This window comes from Bufo gargarizans, chromosome 9, assembly GCF_014858855.1.
Source record: "Bufo gargarizans isolate SCDJY-AF-19 chromosome 9, ASM1485885v1, whole genome shotgun sequence".
Taxonomy (NCBI): Eukaryota; Metazoa; Chordata; class Amphibia; order Anura; family Bufonidae; genus Bufo; species Bufo gargarizans.
In genome coordinates, this window is record NC_058088.1 from 150,307,546 (window position 1) to 150,330,104 (window position 22,559).

General features: G+C 42.3%; 1 protein-coding gene across 2 annotated transcripts in view; it reads left to right on the forward strand.

The window, feature by feature from the left end:
- The window catches only part of LOC122946757 (gamma-aminobutyric acid receptor subunit beta-4-like), a 454,454-nt gene that overhangs the window by 102,874 nt on the left and 329,021 nt on the right, over nucleotides 1–22,559 (forward strand). For both annotated transcript variants that reach the window (XM_044306553.1, XM_044306552.1), the window contains exon 3: nucleotides 12,077–12,162. In XM_044306553.1, the coding sequence (XP_044162488.1) occupies nucleotides 12,077–12,162 (86 nt within the window). The remainder of the gene's footprint in view (nucleotides 1–12,076; nucleotides 12,163–22,559) is intronic.

Here is a 22,559-nt window from a genome sequence, read left to right on the forward strand (position 1 = left end):
TGATGATGAGCCCCCAAGGCGGCGGAGACGCCACCAGGCGGAGCAAGGGGACCTCCATGTTAGGGACCCTGTGGCCCACACTAGTACGAGCAGCTCTGGGGCTCGTACTGGTTTCCTGGCCCACCAGTTAAATCCACCGGAGCACCCTTCTGGTGAACTTGTCTGGTGTAGCCCAGAGCGATACGAGCCCGTGATTCCTGATTTTGTAGGCCAATCAGGAATCCAGATTTCCACAGTGGGCTACACTGAATATGACTTTTATTTTTATTTTTTCAGGGACCCACTGGTAAATCTGATTGTGGAGCAGACGAACCTGTACGCCCAACAGTTTGTTGCTCAACACCCGGGCTCTTTTTTGGCCAGGCCCGGTGGCTGGACGCTGGTCAGTGCAGCCGAAATGAGGACATTTTGGGGCCTCGTGCTGCATATGGGCCTGGTCAAGAAACCCAGTGTCAGGCTGTACTGGAGTGGGGACGTCCTATACCAGACCCCACTTTACAGTACGGCCATGACACGCTCCCGGTTTGAGGCCATCCGGAAATGTCTGCATTATTCCAATAATGCAGCATGTCCCCCAGAGGTGATCCTGCCTATGACCGTCTGTATAAGATACGGCCAGTCATCGATCACTTTGGGGCCAAATTCATGGAGGCCTATGTACCTGGAAGGGAGGTCGCGGTTGATGAGTCTCTCATTGCGTTCAAGGGGAGACTCATTTTCCGCCAGTATGTGCCCTCCAAGCGGGCGAGGTATGGCGTGAAGCTTTACAAAATTTGTGAGAGTACCTCAGGGTACACTTACAAATGTAACTTTTATACCAGTATCCCCTTGTTCCAGTCCCTTGCCGCCAAATCCACGTCCGCTAGTGGGACCGTGCGGAAAAATCAACGCGGCCTCCCTGCCCACCCCCTACAGGTACCTATCCCCAGGGGTGAGACCCGTGCCCTTACGACTGGAAACCTGTTGCTGGTCAGGTATAAGGACAAGAGGGATGTCCTTATGCTATCCACAATTCATGGTAACGGCATCACCCCTGTCCCTGTGCGAGGTACCGCGGCAACGGTCCTCAAGCCCGATTGTATCGTCGACTACAATCGGTATATGGGAGGAGTTGATCTCTCGGATCAAGTCCTCAAGCCATATAACGTCATGCGCAAAACCCGGGCATGGTACAAAAAAGTTGCGGTCTACTTGGTACAGGTTGCCATGTACAACTCTTTTGTACTATCCCGAAGCGCTGGCAGCACAGGGACATTCCTCCAGTTCTATGAAGCAGTCCTCAAGGCCCTGATCTTTTCGGACCGGGAAAGAGCAGGCCGGAGTACCTCGGGAACTGTAGGCGCTCGGATCGTCCCTGGCCAAAACTTTCCAGGTGTGGTCCCCCATACTGGAAAGAAGGGACGAACCCCAAAAAAGTGCAGAGTGTGTCGCAGGAGGGGGATACGGAAGGACACCACTACTCAGTGCGACACGTGCCCAGATCATCCAGGCCTCTGCATTGACGGTTGCTTCAGGGAGTATCACACCTCTATGGAGTACTAAATTTATATCCCAATTTAGCACTGACATCGGATAAAAAAAAATGGTTCTCAGACTTGAGACACCCCAAAAAATTAAAATAATTTATTAAAAGTAGACATATTAGGTATCGCCGCGTCGGTAATAATCTCCTCTAAAAACTACCCCATGACCTAACCCCCCAGATTAACACGGTCCAGAAAAAAAAATAAAAGTGCAAAAAAAGTTTTTTTTTGTCACCTTACATAATAAAAAGTTTAATAGCAAGTGATCAAAAAGTCATATAGCCCCCAAAATAGTGCCAATAAAACAGTCATCTCATCCTGCAAAAAATGAGCCCCCACATAAGATAATCGGATAAAAAAAATAAAAAAAATGACACAGGCTTTAGAGATACAAAAAATATTTTTTTGTATCAAAAAGGATAATATAGTCAAAAACCTAAATAATTGTAAAAAAAGTAGACTTATTAGATATCGCCACGTCCGTAAGAATCTCCTCTATAAAAATACCCCATGACCCAACCCCCCAGATTAACACGGTCAAACAAAAAATAATAGGTGCAAAAAAAGAATTTTTTTGTCACCTTACATAGCAAAAAGTTTAATAGCAAGCAATAGAAAAGTCATATCGCACCCAAAATAGTGCCAATAAAACCGTCCGCTCATCACGCAAAAAATGAGCCCCCAAATACGATAATCGGATACAAATAAAATAAAAAAATGACACTTAGACTTTAGAGATACAAAAAATGTTTTTTGTATCAAAAAGGATAATATAGTCAAAAACCTAAATCATTGTAAAAAAAAAGTTGACTTATTAGGTATCTCCGCGTCCGTAAGAATATCCTCTATAAAAATATCCCATGACCTAACCCCCCAGATTAACACGGTTAAAAAAAAAAAAGTGCCAAAACCGCTATTTTTGGAACTTTTCCATTTCAATATGTTTTTTCCGGTAACAAAACAAGGGTTAACAACCAAACAAAAGTTAAAATGTATTACCCTGATACTGCAGTTTACAGAAACGCCACATTTGTGGTCGTCAACTGCTGTATCAGTAAAAGGGAGGCCGCAAAAGGAAAGGACCAACATGGTTTCTGGAAGGCCGATTTTGGTGGCCTTTTTTTATTGACACCATGTCCCTTTTGAAGCCCCCCTGATGCCCCCCTAGAGTAAAAACTCCCTAAAAGTGACCCTAGCTAAGAAACTACACCCCTCAAGGTATTCAAAACTGATTATACAAACTTTATTAACCCGTTAGGTGTTCCTCAACAGTTAATGGCAAATGGAGATGTAATTTCAGAATTTCACTTTTTGGTAACCTTGCCTCACAAAAATGTAATATAGAGCAACCAAAAATCATATTTATCCTAAAAATAGTCCCCCAAAAAATGCCACCTTATCCCGTAGTTTCCAAAATGGGGTCACTTTTAGGGAGTTTCTACTCCAGGGGTGCATCAGGGGGGTTGAAACAGGACACGGTGTAAATAAACCGGTCCATAAAAATCAGCCCTCCAAAAACCAAACAGCGCACCTTTCACTCTACGCCCCGCTGTGTGGCCGTACAGTAGTGTACTGCCACATATTGGGTGTTTCTGTAAACGGCAGAGTCAGGGCAGTAAAGATGCAGTCTTGTTTGGCTGTTAACCCTTGCTTTGTTAGTGGAAAAAATGGGTTAAATGGAAAATTAGGCAAAAAAATGAAATTTTCAAATGTCATCCCCAATTGCCAATAACTCTTGTGCAACACCTAAAGGGTTAACAATGTATGTAAAATCAGTTTTGAATACCTTGAGGGGTGTAGTTTCTTATATGGGGTCACTTTTAGGGAGTTTCTACTCCAGGGGTGCATCAGGGGGGTTGAAACAGGACACGGTGTAAATAAACCGGTCCATAAAAATCAGCCCTCCAAAAAGCAAACGGCGCACCTTTCACTCTACGCCCCGCTGTGTGGCCATACAGTAGTTTACAGCCACATATTGGGTGTTTCTGTAAACGGCAGAGTCAGGGCAATAAAGATACAGTCTTGTTTGGCTGTTAACCCTTGCTTTATTAGTGGTAAAAATAGGTTAAAATGGAAAATTAGAAAAAAAAATGAAATTCTCAAATTTCATCCTCATTTGACAATTACTCTTGTGCAACACCTAAAGGGTTAACGATGTATGCAAAATCAGTTTTGAATACCTTGAGGGGTGTAGTTTCTTAGATGGGGTCACTTTTAGGGAGTTTCTACTCCAGGGGTGCATCAGGGGGGTTGAAACAGGACATGGTGTAAATAAACCGGTCCATAAAAATCAGCCCTCCAAAAACCAAACGGCGCACCTTTCACTCTACGCCCCGCTGTGTGGCAGTACAGTAGTTTACGGCCATATATTGGGTGTTTCTGTAAACGGCAGAGTCAGGGGAATAAAGATACAGACTTGTTTAGCTGTTAACCCTTGCTTTGTTAGTGGAAAAAATGGGTTAAAATGAAAAATTAGACAAAAAAATAAAATTCTCAAATTTCATCCCCATTTGCCAATAACTCTTGTGCAACACCTAAAAGGTTAACAACGTATGTAAAATCAGTTTTGAATACCTTGAGGGGTGTAGTTTCTTAGATGGGGTAATTTTTGGGTGGTTTCTATTATGTAAGCTTTACAACATTACTTCAGACCTGAACTAGTCCCTAAAAATAGATTTTTTGTACATTTCTGAAAAATTTCAAGATTTGCTTCTAAACTTCTAAGTTTTGTAACATCCCCAAAAAATAAAATATCATTCCCAAAATAATTCAAACATGAAGTAGACATATGGGGAATGTAAAGTCATCACAATTTTGGGGGGTATTACTATGTATTACAGAAGTAGAGAAACTGAAACTTAGAAATTTGCAAATGTTTCAAAATTTTTGCTAAATTAGGTAATTTTTTGTGCAAAAAAAAAAATTTTTTTTTACTTCATTTTACCAGTGTCATGAAGTACAATATGTGACGAATAAACTTTCTCAGAATGGCCTGGATAAGTCAAAGCGTTTTAAAGTTATCAGCACTTAAAGTGACACTGGTAAGATTTGCAAAAAATGACCTGGTCCTTAAGGTGAAATAAGGCTGTGTCCCTAAGGGGTTAAGAGCGATAACTTTTTTTTTTTTGACTGAGCTGTGTCAGGGCTTATTTTTTGCGAGACAAGCTGTAGTATTTATTGGCACCATTTAAGTGTACATTTGGCTTCCTGGTAGCTTTTTATATATATTTTTTTTTACAACATTCACTTGAATTAGGGTAGATCATGTGGTATTTTTGTAGATCCAGTCGTTATGGACACATTGATACCAAATATTTCTAGTTTTGTTATTTTTTTGTTTTAAACAATAAGAAAATTTTTAGAAAAAAAAAATCATGTTTTTGTGTTGCCATTTTCTTAGAGTCATATTTTTTTCATTTTTCTGGATATGGTCTTGTTTGAGGCCTTGTTTTTTGCAGGATGAGGTGATGTTTTTATTGCTACCTTTTTGGGCTACATAAGACTTTTTGTTTGATTGATATGTTTTTTAGGAGGTGAGGTGACTAAAAAAAGGTGTTTTGGTGTAATTTTTATTCGGTTTTTTTACGCAGTTGACTTGTTGGGATAGATTGGGGTGATATTTTTGTAGAGCGAGTTGTTACGGACATGGCAATACCAAATATGTATTTTTTTTACGGTTTCAACAATAAGAGAATTTTTGGGAAAAAAATCATGTTTTTGTGTTGCATATTTTTAATTTTTTATGGCTATGGTCTTGAGTGGGGGCTCATTTTTGCAGGATGAGGTGACGTTTTTATTGCTATCATTTTGGGGTACATACGACTTTTTGATCGATTAAAGTGGTTCTGCAGTTATTTTAAACAAATGATCTATCCTCTTGATAGATCATCAACATCTGATCGGCAGGGGTCGACACCCGCGACGCCCGCCGATAAGCTGTTTGAGAAGGCAGTGGCGCTCGGTGGCCTTTTCACTGTTTACCGAAGGCCCAGTGACGTCACGATAGTATCAACTGGCCTTGTCATGGCTAAGCTCCATTCAAGCTCCTGGAGCGCTGCTGTTTTCTCAAACAGCTGATTCGCAGGGGTCCCAAGTGTCGGACCCCCGCCGACCAGATGCTAATGGTCTATCCAGAGGATAGATCATCAGTTTAAAATAACTGTAAAACCCCTTTAACATTATGTTTTATGGGAGGTGAGGTAAATAAAAAAAGCTGTTTTAGCTAATGTTTGTTTATTTTTTACGGTGCTCACCTGATGGGGTAGATCATGTGATATTTTTATAGAGCTGGCCATCATGGATGCGGCAATACCAAATATGTCTATTTAATAAAAAAAAATCTATTTTAAAATGACTTTTGGGGAAATTTTGTTTTACATGTGAAACTTTTTTTTTTTTTATAAAACACTTTATTATTTTTATTTTTTTCATTTTACACTTTGTGTCCCCCAAAAGATCAAACAAGACACCTCGGGGACATTTTAACTTCACTTCACGGGGACATTTTAAATTCACATTTTTCTTCACTATTGATTTCTCCTGTAACTGGGGCTGACATAGCAGCCCCAGTTACAGGGGAAATACACCCCCCAGAGAGTATGTACAGCATAGTACTATACTGTACAACCTCAGTGCAGGGCAAATCATGGTCTATGGAAGATGCGACAGCTCTTGCACGGGCCGGGATAGGAAGCAGTACATTTCTTCCTGATCTGTATAAACAGCGTTCGTTCAGCGCTGTGTATACAGTGATCTAGAAGGCAGGAACACACAGGAACTGTCCCTGCCTTCTCTCTGAGATGCCCTGCTGTCACTGACAGAGGCCAATCGCTCGGCAGCTGCACTATTGGCGTGCAGCTGCCATCTCTGAAAAGACGTTTCAAAAAGTCAGATCAGAGATAAACTGTCCTGGATCTTTATAGTCAATGGGCAGTCAGGAAGTGGTTAAAGAAGTTCCTGTATATATCTGGAACAAGGATGAGGGGGTAAAAGAGGAAGGTAATGTTGTGCTGGCGCCCCGTGCCCACCGCCGCCTTGCTGCTCCTGTCAGGCATGGGCACATGTTACTCACCCAGCCAACCTATGGCCTGCGCCCTTACTATGTCTCATTTTTGCTGGCAGCAGTCTGCCATCAGTGTTTTCTGTGAGTACTGTAGGCTGAGGCCTGAATCTTGTTACTACGGCTAGATTGGTTCTAATAGACATTTAGTGATATACTCTGATGAGGGTAAAGGTTGCTACTCATGTGACCACTCACGGTTTGTAGTCTAAGCGTGGAGCAGATCACTTGTTCCAGTTTTTACTTGTCCAATTTTCTTCCTTGAAGTAAAGATGTGTCGGAAGATGTACCAGTAAATCTCCTCAGATGAAAAATAGGAGAGGATATACTAGTGAAGAAAACCGCTATTAGTCATATATATTGAGGGACACTATCCCTAATTTACTAGATGTTCCTGCCCTAAAGCGCAGTGATCGCCCAACTTATTGGTGGCTTACCCTACACCAATGTCCCTCCCCAATAAAGGAGTCCCAGACAACAACAAAAAATCACATCCCAAAACAAAAGAAAAGAAAGTCCAAGTACCAAAGCATTTCCCCTATCAAATAGGTTTATCAGGGGACCTATTTATACTGAGTGCAATAGCTTCAAGACTGAGCACGATTGCTCCATCAGATGTAGCCAGGAGATGATTTCACATGCAGCCAAAATATTAGGGCAAGTGAACGCTTTATATTACCCGCTCGGTCCCGACGTGCATAGCAATGTAATGCGCATGCGCCCGTCACGTAAGGCAGTCGTGCGGGTTCAATTAGGTTGGCGTATGCACGATCCATATGCACATGCGCCAATCTCCTGAAACCCAAAAAGACAGATGGCATATTTTGATACATTATACGCCGTTACCATATCCAGGTTCGTGCATCGCAAGATAAAAATGAAATAACTTTGATCAAAGGTGGCTGCCCAAGAAGGAATATACATGGATGAGGCCAGAGTTTAAATATTTAATAATGCGCCTAAAACAAGAAGGGGGAGGAATAAATAGGATACACTGTGAAGTTACCAGTACTTGCCCGTATGCCCAAAAGGAAGATGGTGCATACAGTCACATGATCATATAATTGATCAGCTCTTTCGCAGTCACGCGCAGGCGCAGAAGAAGCCTATAAATTAGTAGGTATAATCACACCGCTCATACGTCTCTCCAATACCTATTTAATGTTTTTTTTTTACTAAATATTCAAAATAACAATAATAGGGGAGTATAACTGGAGTTGTTAAGATTTTCTCAAAAAGAAGGAGCTATGAGTATGAAGGCATATCAGTAATGCTTGAATATAAGTGGCAATGCCATTCAGAAAAAAAGTGTGGGGGTAATATTTTTAGTACAGTATTTTCAACTAGTGTGGGACTCATTGTGGGATTCATTGATGATGTGTAATGTGCTAGATCTATTTTTGGTCCAATACATTTCTTCCTAACAGTCAAAATATTTCTAATCTATTAGTGGCCAATTTAACAGGAATTCTGAAAAAGGAGAAGAGTAATATAAACAAATATGATAAAAAAATATAATAATAATAATACTGATAAAGGAAGCAGCAGGGAAAGCAAGATTAGGAGCTAGAGGAAACTTGTGAATGACAGGATTCATTAAGACCCTGTGGATACTCTATCTTGAGTCTGAAGGTCCATTCTGTCTCCTTCCTTCTCTCATCCTCCAGCGAGGCATGAATCTGAAGAAGGCCAGTTTGGCCGAAAAACGTCACTGTAACAGCCTCTGAAAAATAAAAAGTTAACACTAATTGTATTGAAATTTGAGTGCTGAAGTTTATTTATACATTAATGATTGGCTGGGAACCGTACGTTCAGCACAATAAGCAGTGTGCGACAAGGATCTTATCTACTCTATCTCCTAGCTGTCAGCCGTGACCTCGGACTTGACTCTCAGATGCATTTGTATGCAGGCTGCTCCATCTCCTGTGTGATGTACCAGTTGCCCCTAAAAAAACTGATTGAGGCAGGGGTGTGATATACCTATAATATACTTTCTATATAGTGCATTTGTATGCGGTTCTGCTGAGATACTGCAGCTATACAGAGGCACAAACGCTATAGGAACAACTAATTGCAACAGGTGTGATATACCTGTTGCCCCAAAATAAACTGATTAAGGGGTTTGATATGACCTATGGCCAGAGCTGGCACAATTTGCCATGGATCTCTTGGCTTGCCCCTCATCGAGTGTCCTGTCCGAAAGGATGTTCAGCACAGCAGGGGATATCGTGACCGATAAGCGCCCTCGCCTAGCTCACGACTACCTCAAATTTGTGGACTTCCTCACATTTCTAAAAATGAATGAGGCATAGATCTCGGAGGAATTCAACACCTGTGACAGCCACATTTAATTGGATTTCCTCATTCCAGCACACACATATCCCCCACCACCCAGAACAAATAATGTTCCCTGTCTTATGTAAATAAAGCGGTATAAAAAAGACCTTTTCTGTCCGGTGAATGCCTAATGTTTGGGACCTCGGAGGAATTCAACACCTGTGACAATTTTCAACTATTATCATTTGGGTTTTTTTCAAGAGGGGGGATTTCTTTAGCCACGTTTCTAATACAATTTTATGTTTTTTGTTACTTTAAACATCTGTATTTGACATGTATTTGTACTGGCCTGCAGTAAAATTGATATCCAATACCTCCAGCCACATAATCACTTGATGTTTTCTGTCCGGTGAATGAATAATTTTTGGGTCCTGTAATCTAACTGGCCAACAGTAAAATTGTTATGAGGTGAGCGCCTAATGTACCTCCAGCCACATTATCAATTGTTCTTTTCTGTACGGTGAATGAATAGTTTTTGGGGCCTGTAGTCTACTGGCCTGCAGTAAAATGTATATCTATTGACCGTCTAATATACCTCCATCCACATAATCACTTGATTTTTTTCTGTACGGTGAATGCCTAATGTTTGGGGCCTGTACTCCCATGGCCTAAAATGAAATTTCCTAGGCTCCAGCAGTTCACATTTTTGACAATTTCCCTTTAAGAAGTATAAAAATGTCCCTTGACTAAAATACATACAACTCTCCATGTTGTAGGACAATTTGTGCACTTCTTGCAAGTATTTGGTGGCTGCAATAATGACCTGAAGGTTTTTCAGGTTTGCCTGCCATGAAAGCGAATGGGGCCCGCCGCGAACTTGAGGTTTTTGTTTGCGCGTTCGCCAATGTTCGTCCATCACTACTCTCAAGCGCTTAAAGGGTCAGGTGCCTGAGCTTTAGATTCCTAGTCTGTAATTATACCGTGAAGATGCGTTATCCTGTCTGACTACCCATATACTAAACTTCTGCCTGACAACTAACTGTGATTCTGACCATAGCCTGTTTCTTGTATTGACCCATCGCCGCCTGCCCTGACTTTGGACTTTTTTTTTTCGATATGTTTATACACTTCCTGTCCTTATCTTGGCATGTCTCCTGACTAAAAATATATTGTGACTCTTTAGTGCTTCACACTGTAGTTTCTGCACCCTGTGGATCAGCTGCCAACTACACCGGAACTATCTCAAAAGGTAGTCACCTGCTGGCTCCTCTGCAGTGAAAAACAGATCCCTGAACAAGTGTTAAAGGGTGAAAAACGGGAATGTCTGGATAACGTCCTTAGAGATAACTGAAAGCCAAACTGGTTACTTGGTACAGTGGGTACACACCCACTGCCCATTACAGCCATTTTCAAGAGTTTCCTACAGAGCTTACATGGCCAAGACATTGGTTTTTAAGAAAAGGTCTGCAGACCGAAGATGCAGATTGCCACAACACCTCTCTCCCAGGTACAGTGCCTGGCTATCCTCTTAGAATATTCACTTGAAGGTACCCTCCTACAATTTTGATCCTTGCTTCTTGGGTTCATTTGAGATATTGAGACAAGTTGTGACTACAACCATCTCTTTGCATCCCCAACTCTTGCCATGTGTCCCATCTCACACTCTTTGTGCTCAGTCGCTACTCCAGATCCTCTGTCTCTGAGCATCCTGGATTTAAAAAGAGTTGGAAGGAGAACCTACTATTTGGTAGACTGCAAGGGTTTTGCTTCACAGAAGAGATACTGGCAACCTGCTATGAACATTAATAGGGTCATTTATCAAATTGGTGTAAAGTTGAACTGGTTTAGTTGCCCATAGCAACCAATCAGATTCCACCTTTCATTTTCCAAAGTAGCTGTCAAAAATGAAAGGTGGTATCTGATTAGTTGTTATGGGTAACTAAGTCAGTTCTACTTTACACCAGTTTGATAAGTTCTTCAAAAAAAAAAAATCTCTGACCAGACCAAAAAAGAGAAGATGTAAGAGGGGGTACTAATATGGAGGCAATGGGCACAACTGCTGCAGTGCTCATCTGCACAGTGACACTTACTTCTTGAAGTCTGAGGCTTGTACAGCCTCTCTCTGCTTCACCAGTCACCTTAGGTATTTAGAGCACCTTCTCCTGTGGGATGGTGTCTGACCAATAGGTTCTAGTTCTCTAGTGTCCTGCAAAGGTGTGCTGTTATATTGTTTGCCTGCCCATGTACCAACCCTCACCTGTTTTTGGATTTGAATATTTGCTGCCTGACTTAACGTTTGCCTGTTTCTTGTATTGTGCTGCCTGCCTTGACCTCAGACTGTTTATCGGATTGCGCATACTCAGCCTGCCCCTACCTTGGTCTATCCCTGACTATAGTTTTGTCCGACCACAATTTTTTTTACAGCAGTGTCCCTTGACCCCCAAGGATCACCAGTCTACAGAACAGAGTCAGCTCCTAGAGGCAGCACCCTGCAGTGGAATCCAGATCCCTGTACATGGGTTAAAAAATGAAGACCCCGGGCTGCCAGAATAATGTCCTTAGGATTAGCCCCAAACTAAATCTGTTCAGTAGGCACAGCAAATCCACATCCAATTTGTACTTACAGTTTTGCTTTGGTTAGTAACTGGGGTCTTGAGTAGGAGAATCTTCCATTAGGACATCCACATGCCATGCTACTCTGTTATAGTAAATTAACAAGATAATTTAAAAGTGAATGGAACACTGGTACCCACAAGCAATGATGTACTGCAGTTTTGTAATCCTTACTTATTTAAAAAAAATTGAAAGTCTATCTTAATTTCCAGCACATCAGTTAATTTGTATACCAATAGACTATTATTTTGCTGATTTTCATCATATTATCACATCACACTTCCATCCATGGCCTGTACAGTACATGGAGTTTAGGATAATCTGAACTGAATAGCCAATTGAATTTGTAAATTTAGTCTCACTGAATTGCTGACAGCTTTTTAACATTCTGCTGGGATGTTCCTTAGCAATAGGCTACAAGTTGTCTGGGGACATTCACCATATTTTTGTAAGTCAGATTGTACTCTGTTGTCATGGTGAGAAAGAAATCCAATCAAAAACATATTAAATCAGAACTAACAAATCTCATCTAGATTTAACCTATACGTTTACATTTTGTTTAGTTGCTTCTTGTACTCACTTTTTTTGTCTGTACTTTCTTTAGTCCTTCTGGGAATATCTCAGTTGTGAAGAAAACAGTGGACAAGTTGTTGAAAGGATATGACATCCGCCTGCGGCCAGACTTTGGAGGTGAGTAAAAACCATTGATTAAAAATTAAAATGAAAAAATAACTAATAAGACTGAAAGGAACACAAAGATACTCTTAAGGCTGATGGATATGATGTCTCAAATCATGTTATTGAATAGCATTTCATGTGCATTGTGTTACTATGCTTGTTATATAGTAGGTGGATATTAAAAAGTATCTGTCTTTATCTGACTTGTTGATCACTTTTTTCTTGGTTCATTTATAAAAAGTCCCTGTTAGTAGAAATGTCATGTTGCTCAATGTTTACTTTGTATACGTAAGTAAGCATATGAGCAAAGGGTTTGAGGTGTTCGTATAATATTGTATGGGTGACATTTGCTTTGTAAACCCAACCTTGATTCTAAGGCTGGGTTCACATCACATTTTTGCCACCCATTTAACGTATACAAGATATGTATATGTTAATGGACGCCTCAGGCTGATACCATACAGTGGCATCTGTTCACCAGTTCCATTGTAAAAAAAAAGTATGCGTTTTTCCCACACTCTGCAGAATACAAAAGCTTTGTGTGCTACGCTTTTGTATGTTTTTTTCCCAACATATACGTTAAAGAATGGCAAAAACATGATTTGAACAATGGTTTCTTACACCAGTCTTCACAGCAAACCCTGCTTAAGAGGTAGTAATTTTGGCGCATCTTCAGGAGTTCTGTGCACCAGAAAACAAAATCTACTATAAGAAGGGAGCTGGCATAGACTTCAAGTGTAATGTACACGCATATTAGTAAATGTGTCAGGCCAAGGGTGACCTGCCAACGCCCATCCACTTGTGGTCATGCAGGTGGAATACTGGTGGAAGGAAGGTACAGTCAGGTCCATAAATATTGGGACATCAACACATTTGCAACATTTTGGGCTCTATACACCACCACAATGGATTTGAAATGAAACTAACAAGATGTGCTTTAACTGCAGACTGTCAGCTTTAATTTGAGGGTATTTACATCCAAATCAGGTGAACGGTGTAGGAATTACAACAGTTTGCATATGTGCCTCCCACTTGTTAAGGGACCAAAAGTAATGGGACAATTGGCTTTCTCAGCTGTTCCATGGCCAGGTGTGTGTTATTCCCTCATTATCCCCATTACAATAAGAAGATAAAAAATCCAGAGTTCATTTCAAATGTGCTATTTGCATTTGGAGTCTGTTGCTGTCAACTCTCAAGATGAGACCCAGAGAGCTGTCACTATCAGTGAAACAAGCCATCACTAGGCTGAAAAAAACAAAACAAACCCATCAGAGAGATAGAAAAAACACATTAGGCGTGGCCAAAACAACTGTTTGGAACATTCTTAAAAAGAAGGAATGCACCGTTGAGCTCAGCAACACCAAAAGACCCGGAAGACCACGGAAAACAACTGTGGTGGATGACCAAATAATTATTTCCCTGGTGAAGGAAACACCCTTCACAACAGTTGGCCAGATCAAGAACACTCTCCAGGAGGTAGGTGTATGTGTGTCCAAGTCAACAATGAAGAGAAGCCTTCACCAGAGTGAATACAGAGGGTTCACCACAAGATGTAAACCATTGGTGAGCCTCAAAAACAGGAAGGCCAGATTAGAGTTTGTCAAATGACATCTAAAAAAGCCTTCACAGTTCTAGATCAACATCCAATGGAAGATGAGACCAAGATCAACTTGTACCAGAGTGATGGGAAGAGAAGAGTATGGGGAAAGGAACTGCTCATGATCCTAAGCATACCACCTCATTAGTGAAGCATGGTGGTGGTAGTGTCATGACGTGGGCATGTATGGCTGCCAATGGAACTGGCTCTCTTGTATTTATTGATGATGTGACTGCTGACAAAAGCAGCAGGATGAATTCTAAAGTGTTTCAGGCAATATTATCTGCTCATATTCAGCCAAATGCTTCAGAACTTATTGGACGGCGCTTCACAGTGCAGATGGACAATGACCCAAAGCATACTGCAAAAGCAACCAAAGAGTTTTTCAAGGGAAAGAAGTGGAATGTTATGCAATGGCCAAGTCAATCACCTGACCTGAATCCGATTGAGCATGCATTTCACTTGCTGAAGACAAAACTGAAGGGGAAATGCCCCAAGAATAAGCAGGAACTGAATACAGTTGCAGTAGAGGCCTGGCAGAGCATCACTAGGGATGAAACCCAGCATCTGGTGATGTCTATGCGTTCCAGACTTCAGGCTGTAATTGACTGCAAAGGATTTGCAACCAAGTATTAAAAAGTTAAAAGTTTGATTTATGATTATTATTCTGTCCCATTACTTTTGGCACATATGCAAACTGCTGTAATTCCTACACTGTTCACCTGATTTTGTTGTAAATGCCCTCAAATTAAAGCTGACAGTCTGCAGTTAAAGCACATCTTGTTTGTTTCATTCAAATCCATTGTGGTGGTGTGTAGAGCCACAAATGTTAGAATTGTGTTGATGTCCCAATATTTATGGACCTGGCTGTATATTTCACCCAGATTTCTCACCTGGGTGACGTAAGTGTAATCCAGTAAGTGCTGTGGCCTGAACAAACTTAGTTGTTTAGGCAGGATTCTTTCTGGAAATACGTGGGGCCTGGATTATGTGGAATATGTGTTAAGGTTGGTAGAGGGAGCAACAGTTCCCTTTCCTTCAGTTTGTTGTTATGCTCTGAAACACCTTAAGGCAGTTAACCTCGTTAGGTTACTATATTCAGAGTGCTGTGGCCTCACTTAGGTAGAGGCCTGCAACGACAGCACACCGTGCTGTGAATACTGAGGACCAGTGAGCCAACTACATGCTGTGTGAACGTCAGCCTAACAGCTGTAGCCTAGGTGAGACAAACTCTTTGTGTTAGTAGTTAGTCCCAGACGGGAAGGCTTTTGTTATGTGATTTGTTACTGCAATACTGGAAATCCTGGGTTCCACTAAAAAGCATGTGTTGATGTAACCCTCCTAAAATCGGACCCTAAATAAAAGTGACGTGAACTTTATATCATCTGTGCCTCTGTGAATGTCCAGAACTGTACGCTCCCCCCCTTGCAGGCTTACACACTTTTTATATAAGTGGCAAGGGTGGTGGAAATGTGCAAAAGTCATATAAACAGGAGCGCGTACTAGAGGTTTGACCTGTCCCTATTGGACATTTATGGCATATACTATTGATATGCCATAAATATTCAGATGGGACAACCCATTTAATGTTTTAGTCCAGAAAAAAAATATTTTAATGGATATTCTCGCCAAAAATATTTAATCACCATTTCCAGCATGCTAGAAAACTTGGGCTGAAATGTCCCTTAGCAGCGATCCTTCAAATGAGCGTTGCTAAGGGACATCTGAAGAGGCGGGCTGTGCTGGGAGCTGCGGGCCTCTGCCTGACCTGCCTGACCTGCTCCCTCACAGCCTGGTGGGGACAGGAGCCTGATAGATTTAAATTAAATATACATTTCTCCCCTTATTAAATATAGACTTCTACACATAACTGTCCCTATACAGTGTCGGACTGGGGTACTTAGGGCCCACCAGTGTAATTGATTCTGGGGGCCCACCTTAGGGCTCCTGCACACTAACTTATTTTTTTCCATGTCTGTACCGTTCACTTTACTTCAATGGGGCCGCAAAAAAAATATATATATATTGACTCCGTGTGCATTCCGTGTCTGTATGTCCACATGACCGTTCTGCAAAATGATAGAACATGTCCTATTATTGTCGGCATTACAAACAAGGATAGGACTGTTCTGTTAGAGGCCGGCTGTTCTGTGGAATGAACACACCCGGTATCCATGTTTTGCGGATCTGCACTTTGCGGACTGCAAAACATCCAACGGTCATGATAATGAGCCCTTACAGTGATAACAGAAATATTAAAGATGAAGTATGATGGCAGACATTCACAGCAAAATGCACAAACATACATGTGGCAGAATTTACACATATATGGATATCCTGCACTTAAGTCAGAAACAAGACACATGCAGCACCCACCAATCACTCATTGGACACATGTGGCACACAAGACACTTTACACGGCTCATATGCCACTGACACACATGTCACATGCTGCACATACAGCACTAATACATAGAACATGTAGAGCACACACCAATCACACATAGGAAACACACAATGCACACACCAAGAAATGTATGCCTAACCCTATTAACTACCTCAGCCCCGCTAGGTGAAACCCCCTTCATGACCAGAGCACTTTTTACACTTCTGCACTACACTCCTTTCACCGTTTATCGCTCGGTCATGCAACTTACCACCCAAATGAATTTTACCTCCTTTTCTTCTCACTAATGGAGCTTTCATTTGGTGGTATTTTATTGCTGCTGACATTTTTACTTTTTTTGTTATTAATCAAAATGTAACGATTTTTTTGCCAAAAAATGAAATTTTTCACTTTCAGCTGTAAAATTTTGCTAAAAAAACGACATCCATATATAAATTTTTCGCCAAATTTATTGTTCTACATGTCTTTGATAAAAAAAAAATGTTTGGGCAAAAAAAATATGGTTTGGGTAAAAGTTATAGCATTTACAAACTATGGTACAAAAATGTGAATTTCCGCTTTTTGAAACAGCTCTGACTTTCTGAGCACCTGTCATGATTCCTGAGGTTCTACAATGCCCAAACAGTAGAAAACCCCCACAAATGACCCCATTTCGGAAAGTAGACACCCTAAGGTATTCGCTGATGGGCATAGTGAGTTCATAGAACTTTTTATTTTTTGTCACAAGTTAGCGGAAAATGATGATTTTTTTTTTCTCTTTTTTCCTTACAAAGTCTCATATTCCACTAACTTGCGACAAAAAATAAAAAATTCTAGGAACTCGCCATGCCCCTCACGGAATACCTTGGGGTGTCTTCTTTCCAAAATGGGGTCACTTGTGGCGTAGTTATACTGCCCTGGTAATTTAGGGGCCCAAATGTGTGAGAAGTACTTTGCAATCAAAATCTGTAAAAAATGGCCTGCAAAATCTGAAAGGTGCACTTTGGAATATGTGCCCTTTGCCCACCTTGGCTGCAAAAAAGTGTCACACATCTGGTATCGCCGTACTCAGGAGAAGTTGGGGAATGTGTTTTGGGGTGCCATTTTACATATAACCATGCTGGGTGAGAGAAATATCTTGGCAAAAGACAACTTTTCCTATTTTTTTATACAAAGTTGGCATTTGACCAAGATATTTTTCTCACCCAGCACGGGTATATGTAAAATGACACCCCAAAACACATTCCCCAACTTCTCCTGAGTACGGCGATACCAGATGTGTGACACTTTTTTGCAGCCTAGATGCGCAAAGGGGCCCAAATTCCTTTTAGGAGGGCATTTTTAGACATTTGGATCCCAGACTTCTTCTCACACTTTCGGGCCCCTAAAAAGCCAGGGCAGTATAAATACCCCACATGTGACCCCACTTTGGAAAGAAGACACCCCAAGGTATTCAATGAGGGGCCTGGCGAGTTCCTAGAAATTTTTTATTTTTTGCATAAGTTAGCGGAAATTGATTTTTTTTGGTTTTTTTCTCACAAAGTCTCACTTTCCGCTAACTTAGGACAAAAATTTCAATCTTTCATGGACTCAATAAGCCCCTCAGCGAATACCTTGGGGTGTCTTCTTTCCGAAATGGGGTCACATGTGGGGTATTTATACTGCCCTGGCTTTTTAGGGGCCCTAAAGCGTGAGAAGAAGTCTGGAATATAAATGTCTAAAAATGTTTATGCATTTGGATTCCGTGAGGGGTATGGTGAGTTCATGGGAGATTTTATTTTTTGACACAAGTTAGTAGAATATGAGACTTAGTAAGAAAAAACAAAAACAAAAAAAAAATTTCCGCTAACTTGTGCCAAAAAAAATGTCTGAATGGAGCCTTACAGGGGGGGGGGGGGTGATCAATGACAGGGGGGTGATCAATGACAGGGGGGTGATCAATGACAGGGGGGTAATCACCCATATAGACTCCCGGATCACCCCCCTGTCATTGATCACCCCCCTGGTAAGGCTCCATTCAGACGTCCGTATAATTTTTACGGATCCATGGATCGGATCCGCAAAACACATGCGGACGTCTGAATGGAGCCTTACAGGGGGGTTATCAATGACAGGGGGTGATCAGGGTGATCACCCCCCTGTCACTGATCACCCCCCCTGTAAGGCTCCATTCAGACATCCGCATGATTTTTTACGGATCCATGGATACATGGATCGGATCCACAAAACACATGCGGACGTCTGAATGGAGCCTTACAGGGGGGTTATCAATGACAGGGGGTGATCAGGGTGATCAGGGTGATCACCCCCCTGTCACTGATCACCCCCCCTGTAAGGCTCCATTCAGACATCCGCATGATTTTTTACGGATCCATGGATACATGGATCGGATCCACAAAACACATGCGGACGTCTGAATGGAGCCTTACAGGGGGGTTATCAATGACAGGGGGTGATCAGGGTGATCACCCCCCTGTCACTGATCACCCCCCCTGTAAGGCTCCATTCAGACATCCGCATGATTTTTACGGATCCATGGATACATGGATCGGATCCACAAAACACATGCGGACGTCTGAATGGAGCCTTACAGGGGGGTGATCAATGACAGGGGGGTGATCAGGGAGTGTATATGGGTGATCACCCGCCTGTCATTGATCACCCCCTGTAAGGCTCCATTCAGACGTCCGCATGTGTTTTGCGGATCCGATCCATGTATCCATGGATCCGTAAAAATCATGCGGACGTCTGAATGGAGCCATACAGGGGGGTGATCAATGACAGGGGGGTGATCAGGGAGTGTATATGGGTGATCACCCCCCTGTAAGGCTCCATTCAGACGTCCGCATGTGTTTTGCGGATCCGATCCATGTATCCATGGATCCGTAAAAATCATGCGGACGTCTGAATGGAGCCTTACAGGGGGGTGATCAATGACAGGGGGGTGATCAATGACAGGGGGTGATCAGGGAGTGTATATGGGTGATCACCCGCCTGTCATTGATCACCCCCCTGTAAGGCTCCATTTAGACGTCCGTATGCGTTTTGCGGATCCGATCCATGTATCCGTGGATCCGTAAAAATCATACGGACGTCTGAACGGAGCCTGACAGGGGGGTGATCACTGACAGGGGGTGATCAGGGAGTGTATATGGGTGATCACCCCCCTGTAAGGCTCCATTCAGACGTCCGCATGTGTTTTGCGGATCCGATCCATGTATCCATGGATCCGTAAAAATCATGCGGACGTCTGAATGGAGCCTTACAGGGGGGTGATCAATGACAGGGGGGTGATCAATGACAGGGGGTGATCAGGGAGTGTATATGGGTGATCACCCGCCTGTCATTGATCACCCCCCTGTAAGGCTCCATTTAGACGTCCGTATGCGTTTTGCGGATCCGATCCATGTATCCGTGGATCCGTAAAAATCATACGGACGTCTGAACGGAGCCTGACAGGGGGTGATCAATGACAGGGCGGTGATCAATGACAGGGGGGTGATCAGGGAGTTTATATGGGGTGATCATGGGTGATCAGGGGTTTATAAGGGGTTAATAAGTGACGGGGGGGTGTAGTGTAGTGTAGTGTAGTGTGGTGTTTGGTGCGACTGTACTGACCTACCTGAGTCCTCTGGTGGTCGATCCTAACAAAAGGGACCACCAGAGGACCAGGTAGGAGGTATATTAGACGCTGTTATGAAAACAGCGTCTAATATACCTGTTAGGGGTTAAAAAATTCGGATCTCCAGCCTGCCAGCGAACGATCGCCGCTGGCATGCTGGAGATCCACTTGCTTACCTTCCGTTCCTGTGAGCGCGCGCGCCTGTGTGCGCGCGTTCACAGGAAATCTCGCGTCTCGCGAGATGACGCATATATGCGTGACTGTGCGCCAGCCTGCCACCTCCGGAATGCGAATCTGCGTTAGGCGGTCCGGAGGTGGTTAAGTGTAGCACACTTAAAGGGGTTAAAGGGGCTGTCTCACTTCAGCAATTGGCATTTATCATGTAGAGAAAGTTAATACAAGGTACTTACTAATGTATTGTGATTGTCCATATTGACTCTTCTCCATCACATTATACACAGCACGTATCTGTGGTTACTACCACCGTGTAATCCAGCAGCGGTGGCCGTGCTTGCACACTATAGGTAAAGGTGTTGGCCTATGCGCACTTCCAGCCTTTCCCTATAGTGTGTAAGCACGGCCACCACTTAGTGCTGTGTATAATGTGATGGAAAGGAGAAAATATGGGCAATCACAATACATTAGTAAGTGCCTTGTAACTGCATGATAAATGCCATTTACTGAAGTGAGACAAACCCTTTAACCCCTTTAAGCATAAAATGCCTGGCATGAAATTTACCAAATCTTAACCTCCTCATATTGTACATAATCTACATTATAATTAAAAGGGTTCTCCTAGCATAATGACCTATTGCCTATCTACAGATAGAATTTATTCAGACCTGACAGCAAAATTGACATGATCAAAACCGGAGTGAATTTTAGGAAATTCGCTCCCGATGGCTGGTTCATTAGTCAGCATGCCAGGAGTGCAGGGGCCACGCTGGTCAGTGAGCATAAACATAGTGTTGAAGTCTAAATTTAACAAGAAGGAAATGTGTGTTTAATTTAAACACATAAGGCCCCTGTCCCCACCAGGCTGTGTCGGACCAGGTCAGACAGAGGCCGGCAGCTCCCAGCACAACCCGTCTCCCTAGTCGGCCCAGTACTATGCTGATGGAAGATGGATGACTCTTGAACGCTCATTTGAGAGAGCGCTGCTAAGGGACATTTCAGCCCAATTTTTGTAGCATAAATAAATGTTTTCCCTAATTGAAGTATATTACAAAAATGTTCCCTATCCCTGTTCCTACACATAAAAAATAAATAAAAAATTAACAGCAGTTACAGGGGTTGTTTTACAACAGCCTCTGTCCATCTGCTCTATTAGGCCTCCTGCACATGAACACTGTCCGTGGGGCAGCCGCAGCAGATCGCGGACCCATTTACTTTCCGGACATGTTCTATCTTTTTGCGGAACGAAAGTAAGGGACGAAACCCCAGGAAAGCACTCCGTAGTGCTTCCGTAGGGTTCCGTTCCATGCTTCCGTTCTGCACCATTCCGCATCTCCGGATTTGCTGACTCATTGAAGTGAATGCGTCTGCATCCGTGATGCGGAATGCATACAGAACAGTGCCCATGTACTGCGGATCCGCAAATGCGGTCCGCAATACGGCAACGGGACATCTAGGTTCATGTGCAGAAGGCCTTAGGCATATGGACTTCATAGATGGGCGTCCAGAGCGTTAACACCTCTAATTGCCAAAATGCATTACATGGACTTCTATTTAACTGGATGGCCATGAAATGCTACACAGTTCACAGCCAGACTCGAGACTTCTGGACCACTGTCTTTTCTAGAAAGAAAAGAAGGAAGGGAGAAGGAAGGATGGTTGTCTTTGTGAGACAATCCACTTACGTTTACTGCAACCTGTGCACTGTGTCATGCACCCTAGATTTCAATAGAAATGTCCATAGTTGCTTTAAATAGTGGTGCTGGTACTTGAGCCAAATGCAATTTACATATTCATTGAGCAAAAGACAGCTGACGTTATCTTTGTAGCTGTTCGAATAAAGTCAGTGAAGGTAAACAAATAGTCGGCAAATGTAAGTAGTAGGTAAAAAACTAGACATCATTATAACGGCTTCATGTTTCCTGTTGTTGTCTCAGTTCATTTTTACACAAGGCAAAGTAAAAAAAAAATCCTTGATAGAAACTATCAACAAGCAGATAATAACACTGCCTAGCAGCACATAAATACCTGATGCTTATCATATATATATATATATATATATATATATATACACACAGTAGGTTAAATCAGCATTAGGGTGGGTTCACATCTGCGTTCTGGATTCCGTTTTGGCTTTCCGTTATAACATGGTTATAACGGAAAATAATGGAATCCATAAGATGGAAGTCAAAACGGAAGTCATTAAGAGGCATTCAGTTTTGATCCGTCTTCATAGAAGTCTATGGGAATCATAACGGATCCATCTGATTCCCTTTATGCAAGACGGAAAACAAAGTCCTGTCGACAGAACTTTTTTCTCCGTTCTGCATAACGGAAACGGGATGGATCCGTTATGATTCCCATAGACTTCTATTAAGACGGAATGCCTTTTAAAGGCTTCCATTTTGCATTCCGGCATAATACAAGTCTATGGGCAGTATAACGGATCCGTCCTTTCGTCTTATGAATTTTGTTATTTTCCGGTATAACCATGTTATAATGGAAAGACATAACGGAATCCAGAACGCAGATGTGAACCCACCCTTAGGCTTAGTTCACACGAACGTGTGTGATCTGTGGCCGTATTGCGGCCCGCAAATCGCAGGCCGCAATACACGGCCACAGTTCCG